The sequence below is a fragment of the Nomascus leucogenys genome, chromosome 20, assembly GCF_006542625.1.
Source record: "Nomascus leucogenys isolate Asia chromosome 20, Asia_NLE_v1, whole genome shotgun sequence".
Classification (NCBI taxonomy): Eukaryota; Metazoa; Chordata; class Mammalia; order Primates; family Hylobatidae; genus Nomascus; species Nomascus leucogenys.
Genome location: NC_044400.1, coordinates 14,824,864 through 14,837,070, shown reverse-complemented (window position 1 = coordinate 14,837,070; position 12,207 = coordinate 14,824,864). Strand labels below are relative to the sequence as shown.

The 12,207-nt window shown below is 40.4% G+C and overlaps 1 protein-coding gene across 1 annotated transcript in view; it reads left to right on the top strand.

The window, feature by feature from the left end:
- Window positions 1-12,207, top strand: part of THSD7B (thrombospondin type 1 domain containing 7B) — a 904,397-nt gene that overhangs the window by 329,837 nt on the left and 562,353 nt on the right. The window contains exon 4 of the mRNA XM_030801337.1: window positions 4,323-4,571. Coding sequence (XP_030657197.1) covers window positions 4,323-4,571 — 249 coding nt within the window. The remainder of the gene's footprint in view (window positions 1-4,322; window positions 4,572-12,207) is intronic.

The following is a 12,207-nucleotide window of genomic DNA, read 5'->3' as shown; positions in this document are numbered from 1 at the left end:
TATTTTTCTATATGTGTGATGTATGATATAAAAGTAGTGGTAAATGGAATGCTAATGAATTGGAGGTACTTTACCGCTGATTTTTATTTTATAAGAGCTTCTGCCCATATTTATAAATAGGGAGATTTTCTTACATTTCCAGGGGAAGTAAGAATTACTAGTGTAATTTTTGTTTCAAATATTTTCTTTATATTTAAATATTTGGGGAGTAATTTATAAAAGACAACATGTTCTATGCATGTGACAGGGGTCAAATAATCACGGCATCTTTTCTAAAAAGGCAAATCAACAGAATAGGTCTGTTTCATTAAGAAGATACATCATTTTCTACGAAAGGATCAATTTTCATTTCTGTGTGTGGACAAAAATTTTCGTTGTGGATTTTAGTTTGTAAGGTCATTCCAATTACACTAAAGGTTACTACAAATCTAAGGGGTGAGTAAATCACATTTTATTGTTGTTTCTTTCTCTGCTGATAATGAAACTTAGCAGCCAAGAGATTAAGGTCATAATAATATATCGTGATGCAAAGTGCAGAACCCAGATATTTCTCATTCACCATCTAATGTTCCTTTTACTATTCCAGAAAAGGGAATCTTACTGATCAAATTAGACCAGAGCTCAACATGTTACCTTTTATTATTATTGTTTTAACCAAGGAGTGGGATAGTGAAAATAACACTAGAAATATGTTAATATGTACTCAATAGGACATATGCTATTTCTTGGAAAGAAAACAAGAATTAGGAGCCCTTTTCGAAAATATAAAAGCCTTAATTAATTCCTGTAACTCCCTGCACATGCTCTTACTGTTGGAGACTTATTATCTGTTCTGCTGGTCCAGGAGGAAAAGTCAATGTGGGAAGGATGAGCAACAGAGAGTGAAAGCTGGTAAGTGGGAAGAAAGGAACCACTACTTTAGCTGTATACAGAGAATGAAATAGCATGGGGCTTTCTTTCTGAAGGGAAAAATGAAATCAACCTTGGAAACTGAAACTCATTTTCTAAAAACATACACAACTTATGAAACTCTTTTACATTTCTGCATTAGTTTGCTCGGGCTGTCGTAAGAAGTTCCACAAACTTGCTGGGTCAAACAACAGATTTTTATTTTATTTTATTTTATTTTATTCATTCATTCATTCACTCACTCACTTTCTGGAGGCTGTAAGTCCAAGATCAAGGTGGGGGCAGCATTGCTTTTTTCTGAAGGCTCTCTCCTTGGCTTGTAGATGGCTGCCCTCCCGCTGTGTCTTCACATGGTCTTTCCTGTATATGTGCCTGTGTGCTAACCTCTTATAAGGACACCAGTCATATTGGATTAAGGCCTACCCTATGCTTTATTTTAATCACCTCTTTAGTCACTCTATCTCCAAATTAGTTTGCAATCTGAGGTCCCAGGGGTTATGACTTCAACATACTAATTTTAGAGCAATGAAACTCAGCCTATAACAATTTCTGAAAAGTCAAAACATGGAAACTTCTTGTTGACTTACAGCTTTCTGTCATATCGCACAATAGAAAGAGGTGGTCCCCTCCCCTAGCCTCTGCTTTACTTGGCAACAGTGACATTACTTTCTGTATTAGATGAGACATTTTCAGGAAAGGTTCTTTCTGGTAGATTTTGATCCCAGACCCCAAAATTGTCACACTGAATTGAACAGTAACAATGAGACACTGTGCTTTTCATTTTGAAAGGACTAATATTATCTAAATAGAGTTATAAAAAATAAAATATTGAGACTGGGCTCGATCCTGGGCCAATCCTGGCACTTTGGGAGACCAAGTCAGGTGGATTGCTTGAACCCAGGAGCTCAAGACCAGCCTGGGCAACATGACAAAACCCCATCTCTACAAAATATACAAAAATTAGACAGTTGTGGTGTTGTGTATCTGTAGTCCCAGCTACTCAGGAGACTGAGGTGGGAGGATTACCTGGGCCTGGGGAGGTTGAGGCTGCAATGAGCCCTGATTCCACTATTGCACCCAGCCTGAGTATCAGAGTGAGGCCCTGTCTCAAAAAATAAATAAAATAAAATATTGGACCAGAGGAAGATTTAGCTTTTCCTCTATGAACACATTAACTCTCAGTGGCTTAATGGGGGGTATAAATATGGAGATTTACTATCAATATGGCCAAATATGAGCATGTTTTACTCTGTCTTCTATAAGTGATCACTCCCCCATTTATGTGTTTTCCCAAGTTAGAAATGAAACAATTTAAGACTTCTTCCTTTTTTTGTTTTTTTGAGACTTTGCCCGTCACCCAGGCTGGAGTGTGGTGGTGCAATCTCGGCTCACTGTAGCCCCCTCCTCCCAGGTTCAAGCAATTCTCCTGCCTCAGCCTCCCAAGAGGCTAGGACTACAGGCACACACCACCACCATGCCTTGCTAATTTTTATTTTTTTAGTAGAGACAAGGTTTCATCGTGTTGGCCAGGCTGGTCTCGAACTCCTGACCTCAGGTGATCTGCCTGCCTTGGCCTCCCAAAGTGTTGGGATTATAGGCGTGAGCCACTTCACCTGCCCCCCCCCTCCTTTTTTAAACCACATTCAGAGGAACCATTACCAAAATCTCTCTGTCAGTATTTGAACATTGACCCTTTCTTTAGTTTACATTCTTAGAATATTATCCTTTTCCTCCCAAAGTATTGGTTGCCTTTGACTGAATAGAGGAACTAATAACAAGGGACAAAAGGAACAGAATGCCAATTAATATTTGAAATATTATCTCCCAATATGAATCTGATTTCCCTCCGCTTGAAATCATTTAATGCCTAATTAAACAAATTTCTTAGCCTGTGACAGGAAGCCCTTCCAGAGCAGCTTTCGAAGAACCCTCATACCTTGTATCTATCTACATTCCTCCTCGCACTTTATGCTTCAGGAGAACAAATGGGCTTCTAGGTTTCCCCAGTGGTGTGCTTACAAATGTTGAACAATCAGTTCTCAGGAGTTTGGCAGGGGAGGCTTGATTTGTAGCATTTGCCAATTTCTGTATTGTAAATATTCTGACTTTGGCCAATTTAAAGCTTACAGGAGGTCAAGTGGTTTGCAAATTCCTGAAAATTTAACAGTTGGCTCCTGTGAGCAGGTAGAGCTAGCTCCAGTATACCACTGGTTCCCATCCCCAAAAGGTATGGTTTCAAACGTTTGAATATGCTATCGTTTTGCCTTAGAATAGTGTTTTCTCTGTGCCTGAGAAGCTCCCATTAATCTTTTAAAAATGTAGCTCAGGTGTCCTCTCTGAGCACCCTTCTGCCTTACAGGGGGGTTCATCACTGCCTCGTCAGTGTTTCTCCTCATCATTACAAATGCTTTTATGTCGGGTTGGTCACATTATCACATTATCTTATCTTTTTATTTATTTACCTTTTTCCTAATTAGAGTGTTGGTACTTGATCACACACACATTTTGCCGATCAGGAAATTAATGCTCAGAGCCTAACAATATGAGGAAATATAACAGCACATTTTAAAAATTACCCAGTATTTACCACAATGGATAGATGAATATTCAAAAGTTTATATTTACCTTTTTTGATACTGTACAAATTATTTAGTCTTTCTGAGGCTAAATTTCTTTATCTATCTACAAAGTGGATATAATAGAATGTAAACTCATGAGCTTGTTGTGAGAAAGTTATCTGTGAAGTGCAGCACAGTTGTGACACCTGAAAACCAGTCAATCCATGGTAATAGTAGGCTAACATCATGGGTGAAAGCTGCCTAGGAGGGATGGGCGCAATGGCTCACGCCTGCAATCCCTGCACTTTGGGAGGCCAAGGTGGGTGGATCACTTGAGGTCAGGATTTCAAGACCAGCGTGTCCAACATGGTAAAACCCTGTCTCTACTGAAAATATAAAAATTAGCTGGGCATGGTGGCGTGTTCCTGTAGTCTCAGCTACTTGGGAGAAGGCTGAGGCAGGAGAGTTTCTTGAATCTGGGAGGCAGAGGTTGCACCACTGCACTCCAGCTTGGGTGACAGAGCAAGACTCCATCTCTTTAAAAAAAAAAAAAAAAGCAGCCCAGAAGGACCCCCATTATTTCTAATAATACAGATAATACTGATAAAGGTGGACCCATCTTACATGTGTATCTTGCTAGAGTGAAGCAGCTTCACTGTTTCAGAAGAAATAAACATTCTTCATATATTACGCTCTTCAATATTTTTTCATGATGTCTCTAAAATTTTAAAAAATCTTCCTATTAAACGCTTAAATCAAATTTCAGAGTTTTTTTTTTCTCACAGTAGGCACTTTATAATGTTAGTTGCATCCATTAATATATGGCCTCCTGTTTTCTACTTCTGGTTTTTTCAGCCTGTGCATGAAAGACTCCTTCCCATTGACTGTTCAGTCCTGCATCATGCCCAAAGACTGTGAAACCTCTGAGTGGTCCTCCTGGAGCCCCTGCTCCAAGACATGCCGTTCAGGGAGTCTCTTGCCAGGATTTAGGAGCAGGAGTCGGCACGTGAAGCACATTGCTATTGGAGGTGGAAAGGGGTGCCCTGAACTTCTTGAGAAAGAGGCCTGCATTGTTGAAGGAGAACTTCTGCAGCAATGTCCCAGGTATTATGCCTTTATGCCTTCTTTAGTGTGAGTATTTTAATATATAACCTCATTTGATGTTATAGGAATGTTAACAGTAATGAAAGTAGCTGTGACTCATATTTGTTGAGTCTTCACTCAGTATACAAGTTCCATACTTAGCAGCGTAGGAGAGTGGGTTAAGATCATGGGCTTTGGTGTTGACTCCCTTGGTTTAAGTCCTGTTTCTATGACTTTCTAATTATATGAATTTCTTCAAGTTACTTAATTAGAGTGCCTTAGTTTACCAGCAGTACTTAATTCATCCTGTGTTTGGCACATAGTAAATGCCCAGTAACCATTAGCTATTATTATCTGACACAACACACCTAATTCTCATAGAAACTTAAGAGGCCATTCATGGCATCTCCATTTTGCAAATGAAGCTACTAATGTTCAGAGAGATTAAATAATTTCTGAAGTTATGTAGGTGAGGAGTGGCAGTACCCTGATTCTAACTCAGTTCCGTTTTCAAATCTTACTGCTGCTATGTGGGGTTCTTCAATTCCAGAGTCCCTAGGAAGCCAGAGAATATTTGAGAAAGGATTTAACATATATTAATAGCTACATTTTAACGGCATTTTTTTTGAGATAAAAGCTCTTGTTGCCCAGGGTGGAGTGCAATGGTGTAATTATGGCTCACTTCAGCCTCCACCTCCTGGGCTCAAGAAATCCTCCCATCTCAGCCTCTCGAGTAGCTGGGACTACAGGCATGTGCTACAGTGTGTGCTACTATATATATTTTTTATTTTGTATGGAGATGGGGTCTCACTGTGTTGCCCAGGCTGGTCTCAAACTCCTGGGCTTAAGTGATACTCCCACCTCAGCTTCCCAAAGTGCTGGGATTGCAGATTTGAGCCACCACACTGTGCCTGGCCTACATTTTAACATCTTGATATGGGTTATATTTTGTGTGGCTCCAAAGACCTGGGTAAAGGCCTGCAGTATGTTTTCCTTTAGGTTGTTGGCTCACAGTGGGCCCAGTTTGATAACAGTCAGAAATCTGTTAGGGATGGATTTGTGATATTTCCTGCTGAACAGCTGCCCTGAACTGTATCTGTTAAATCTGTAGCTATTCAAGATAGGCATTTTTCTTATAGTTTCTTGTAACTTCTATGAATAGAGACTCATTTCCCCAGCAAAAAATAAAATAAGGAAAAAATAGTTTTCTGTATGAATGAGTGATGTGGTGATGTGTGAAGGGTATGGGTTACCGACCCGAACAGGTTCTGGTGGTGGGCTGCAGCCTGGCTCTTCCTGAAACCTGATATGAAGTGTGCATTAGAAAGGCGGGTTTCTGTTGTCAAAACTCTTAGCCACTCACATCCCCACTTCCCAATTGGAACCAGTGTTGATTGAACACAGTTCCTTATATTCTTATTGTTAATTTTTTGCTAACATGACCCCCCTTAGATTTGTATCATTCCTTACCTCAAAGGCAGAAGATGTAGATGCAGTGCATGCCTCTTTACCACAGACTCTCAGCCTCACAGAACCCTTCCTCGCTGTGTTGAGTCTTTGAAAACACTAATTTTGGAGTAAAACAGAAGCTTGAAAATGGCATAACCCTGAGATCTCTGTCCCTTTCAACATTGAAATACCTGGATTAAAATTGTATCTTCATCACTTACTAGCAGTATGATCTTGAACAAGCCATACAACTTTTCCAAGACATTTACTTTTTCAGTAGAATGCATCTGATAATACTGCCTGTGTGGCAGGCTTGAAAGGCTAAAGACCAGGCATGTGAAATGCCAGGCCCAGGGCTTAGCACACAGGAGGCACTGCAAGAAGGATGACCACTATTGTTGCTATTTGCAGGTGTATTTGTTTCCTCCAGAAAGAGAGTATCTCTTTTCCTTGGCATACAATAATAATTTCATGAGGGAGAAACATAGTCTAGATAGTTGGGAAATTTTATTTCCCTTTGGAGATTTACTTCAGAAGGCTTCTCAATGGTATACAGGCAGGAATAAAATCTGGGTTTCATGATGACGTTGACATTGATGCCTCTATCCTTCCTTTTTTTTTCGTGGTTTAGCTAATATTCTCTACCTGATACTTTCAGATGTTTGTGATTTATAGGCAATCCTCCATTTTCTTTTTAAATAACAATTACAGTTCTCTTGGAAGTCAGAATGGTACCTTCCTGTCAATGCTGAGAAAACTGAACTACATCTACGTTTGTTAAACAATGCCTACCTTTTATCAAGTACCTGCCATTGGCCAATAATTATAGCAGAGTTATAAATTAACTAATTAAATATAAATAATATTTAGTGTGACATGGAACATTTTTGAGAGTGAAAGGGATGTAAATTGGTATTAAGATTCAAGCACAAATTCACTCAACTCTGAAGCCAGTATTCTTTCCATTATATCACACTGACTTTCATGATAGGCACAGTGAAGATATGCACTAAGATAAGGGTATACCTACTAATATACATGCATTTGTGTGCATCATATTTTTTTCAACAAGATAATGTGGAAAGTAATAATTCAGGATGTACCCAAGATGAGTTTCTTCATTTGATAGAACATTAGTGTCTGAAAATAGAGGCTGACAGACTTCACTGGTGATGAACCTGGCCCTCTAGTTCTACTGTTTGAAAATGTTGCTAAGTTTGACACACACAGACACACACACACACACACACACACTTTTAAAATGGTGAAGCTGTAGGAAATAGGAGTATTGGAGAATTAACTGAAATAGCAACCAACCAGTGTTCCATAGGGAGAATAATGTAACTAATGATTCTACTTGGTTGCGAGAAGGAGAATACATAAGTAACAGCAACTAAACATCAGCTAACATTCTAATTTGTCTGAAATCTGGACTGTGGTCTCTACCATGGGAAAGCATAGAGGCTATGTACTAACATTTGTTTTTGGTTTTATATCAGTGATTAAAATTCATTGTTAACAAGGGAAAGGAAAATGAAAATCTAGTCGGGAACAGAAATTCTCATTTCCTTTCACAGAACTCATAAGCAAGTCATGTGCATCAAGCAAGTTAATTCACCTTATTTCTCCCCAGGAAGTAAATGCATGCCTATTTGGTTCTTCATAGTGTTTTAAAAAAATCTCTTAGAATATTGTTTGACTTTTACCCTTCTGCTATCTTTGCTATTTGAGATGTGTTTGTTCCTTCAACAAATACACATTAAGCCCTTGCTATATGCCAAACACTATGTTAAGCATTTGAGATACCTCAGAGAACACAACAAACTTCCCTCACGCCCTGGAACCTAAATTTTAATAAAATACACCAAATAAATAATATAAACTGTCCACTTGGTGGAAGAGCAATGGAAAAAATAAAACATCCAAGTAAGATAAAGCTAGAGGCTCTGGAATGCTGTGATGAGGGGTCAGCACAGGTGATGAAATTAAACAATGTCCCTAGAGAAGCATCATTTGAACAAGCAGGATTTGAGGAGGTAGGAAAATCAAAGAAGTAAATAAATTACTCAGGAAATTAGGGGAAAAATATTTCAAGAACAAGATATAGGTAGAAAAGTGCTGTAGTCCCTGGATGTTAATAAATCTTCAGTTGCATAGCTTTGGGGGATACTCTCCTCACTGCTCAACTGTCCAGCGTTTTCACACTAAATACTGTGAGTGACCGTCCCTAAGACATGACTCCATGAAGGGAATTGTAACTAACAGGAGATCATTTGAGAAGCATTCCCTGGGGCCACCACACCACTAAGTAGTTTCTTTGGAGCAACTAATTTAACTTGAGACAGAGACAGTTCATGTTATGCTATCTTGGGAAAGTTTAGAACTACATGAAAATTAGCATTGTATAGCCTTAAGTTTGTTTCAAAGTTGTAGTTTTTGACTAAGGCATATATAAACCCCAGGGAACCTCTTCCTCCAGTTTATTTGTAATTTTATGGACCTCCCCAACCTCTAATATATCATTAAACACTCGCAGTGTATACTATGGGCGGGGAATGGACATGAGAGAGAGAATAAATTTGCTTATCAGTTGCCACCTTGGCTCTGGGTGTGGTTGTCCCCTGTCACTGGGCATCATGATCTTGGGTGGCATGTTATTCTATGTCCCCAAACATGATAAGATAGGAGTCACTTAAGATACCTTGGCACTTGGGCACTTTACTTTGTCCTGACTAACATCTAAAATATTATATCCCAGATCTCAACTAAGGGGAAGGCAAAAAGCATTCTAACACTGCACGATGCGGCAGTACTGTTTAGTAGATGGGGTAAAGAAAGACAAAGAATATAGAGCTGTAATAGCGTAAATGCTTCGTGTCACATGTCAGAGAGCTGAGACACAGCCTGATTCTAGAACAGTTATGATTCCAGATCTCTTGTGCTTTATTAGAGAGGCCCATTCTGGTGAAAGACACTGTAACACACAAGAATATTGGAAAAACATCAGCTGCAAACATCTTTCTTAGAAGCGACACCTCAGATGACCTACCAGCAACTCCTACCACCCCACTGGGAGGCAACAGTTTTCATACAAAAATGGCTGTTCTGTCTCTTAAACGATCATTTAGAGTATGAAATCAAATGTAAGACAGCACTATTAAATGGTGACAGTGACCAACACCAAGTAAAACTCTTAAGAAAATCTCAAGGCAGAAGCTGCACAGCTGAGAGTGTTACATAGTCTGTGTGATGTTACTACACAGAAAAGCCAGCGTGTAAAAAACCATTCCAATACTCTGGTCTGGCACTGAATAGATGGGCTCTTTTATTTCATCCTGCCTTGTTTCTGGTATGTATTAATTTATCCTTACTTTGCATGGACTAGAGATCCTTTAAAATAATTTGTGCAAATTTATGCTGAGTGATGTATCTGGGTGCCCTGCACCCCACTTTGATTTGCTTGTGAAGCAAACCCCTGAGACCAGCCTGATTCTCCCTAACATCTTTTTAGGCATTGTACCTAATTTTAGATTTTCTAGACATCCTTTTTTCCTTGAGAAAACCCTGGGTATTATTTGATGAATTTTTAGATGAATATTGAAGCCCGGGATAGTGCCAAGAAAAAGGATGGTAGATGAAAGCTTGGCGTGGTTGTTCACCTCCTTTGCCTTTTGAAACAGAGTGCTGTGTTGTGAAGGGATGTTTGTTCAAAACCTGCTTTGGCCTGTCACTGTGTTTACCACTGGAGAATTCATAAAACAGAAAACTTCCAGTCTGTGTTCACTTAGGTTATTTGTCTTAAGAATCTTGTTTGATGTACTCTTTCAAAACTATTAGGTTGCTGGAAAAGTAATTGCAGTTTTTGCTGCGCCAACCTTATAGATGGCCCAGAACACCATAATCGTGTCCTTTAAGAGTGCTTAATAGTAGTGTCCCAACACATCATCTCGTACATATGGATAGGACTATTTTGTTTGTTTCCTTTTCCTTAGAAAAAGTAGCACCTAGAAAAGTGCCTGGCTTATAGTAAATGCTCACCAAACATTGAAGGAATAAATAAATGAAGGTTAAAATGTGGGATACCTCCAGAGCAGTATTATACACTTAGCACTTTATTCCATGTTTACCTTTATTATATAGTAAGTATGACAGACTCAAAGGTATTTTAAAATAAAGAACGGCTGAAATTGGCATCATCAAGGTCAAAAAAGGACATCCACCCAGGACAAGGAAGGACCCAGGAAGCTTGCCACTGTTCCACAGTCCTGCTGATGATGCATCCAGCTTTCCAGATAAAAAATCTCTGTTGTCATTGGTTATGAGGGTTACTTCAAAAAAGGTGAGGAATGATACCATAGTCTGAATTTGTCCAAGTTTTCCTTCTAGCACACACATCACTTGTTACCTCTTTTAAATCTTCTCCCATTAGTTTTCTTTTTGTTGTCGTTTGTTTTGAAATGGACTCTCCCTCTGTCTCCCAGGCTGGAATGGAGTGGTATGATCTCAGCTCACCACAACCTCTGCCTCCTGGGTTCAAGTGATTCTCCCACCTCAGCCTCCCAAGTAGCTGGCATTACAGGCATGTGCCACCATGCCTGGCTAATTATTGTATTTTTAGTAGGGATGAGGTTTCATCATGTTGTCCAGGCTGGTCTCAAACTCCTGATCTCAAGTGATCTACAGGCGTTCGCCTCCCAAAGTCCTGGGATTACAGGCATGAGCCACTGTGCCGGCCTTCCATTGATTTTCTATCATAGCACCGAACACTCTTCACATAGTGGGTATTTAATAAATGGTTGTCAGATAAATTAACAGATTCTCTAAGGAAGCTTTTCAAAACTTGCTTAAGAAGCTTCTCTCCAGCTATTTAGAAGTAGAGCTAGCAGGAGTTTATTTTCATATCCCAGTGGCATCTGGAACGCCAGCGAGACAGAACCATTCACTATCCTGGAAAGGGGGCTGAAGGCGGGGAGCCAAGTGGTCTAGCTCAGCGGATCCCACCCCCATGGAACCCAGCAAGCTAAGATCCACTGGCTTGAAATTCTTGCTGCCAGCACAGCAGTCTGAAGTCCACCTGGGATGCTCAAGCTTGGTGGTGGGAGGAGTGTCCGCCATTACTGAGGCTTGAGTAGGTGGTTTTCCCCTCACAGTGTAAACAAAGCCGCTGGGAAGTTCAAACTGGGTGGAGCCCACCACCGTGCCACAAAGCTGCTGTAGCCAGACTGCCTGTCTAGATTTCTCCTCTCTGGGCAGGGCATCTCTGAAAGAAAGGCAGCAGCCCCAGTCAGGGGCTTATAGATGAAACTCCTGTCTCCCTAGGACAGAGCACCTGGGGGAAGGCGCGGTTGCGGTCACAGCTTTAGCAGACTTAACCATTCTTGCCTGTAGGCTCTGAAGAGAGCAGCTGATCTCCCGGCACAGCACTCAAGCTCTGCTAAGGGACAGACTGTCTCCTCAAGTGGGTCCCTGACCCCCATGCCTCCTGACTTGGAGACACCTCCCTGCAGGAGTTGACAGACATTTCATACAGAAGAGCTCCAACTGGCATCTGGTGGGTGCTCCTCTGGGATGAAGCTTCCAGAGGAAGGAACAGGCAGCAATCTGCTGTTCTGCAGCCTCTGCTGGAGATACCCAGGCAAACAGAGCCTGAAGTGGACCTCCAGCAAACTCCAGAACACCTGCAGCAGAGGGTCCTGACTGTTAGGAAAACTAACAAACAAAAAGGAATAGCATCAACAACAAAAAAGACGTCCACACAAAAACCCCATCAGAAAGTCACCAATATCGAAGACCAAAGTTAGATAAGTCTACGAAGATGAGGCAAAACTAGTGCAAAAAGGCCGAAAATTCCAAAAACCAGAATGCCTCTTCTGCAACGGATCACAACTCCTCGCCAGCAGGGGAACAAAACTGGATGGAGAATGAATTTGACGAATTGACAGAAGTAGGCTTCAGAAGATGGGTAATAACAAACTCCTCCCGGCTAAAGGAGCATGTTCTAACCGAATGCAAGGAAGCTAAGAACCTAAAAGTTTAAAGGAATTGCTAACTAGAATAACCAGTTTAGAGAAGAATATAAATGACCTGATGGATCTGAAAAACACAGCATGAGAACTTCGTGAAGCATACACAAGTATCAATAGCTGAATTGATCAAGGGGAAGAAAGGATATCAGAGATTGAAGATCAACGTAATGAAATAAAGCATG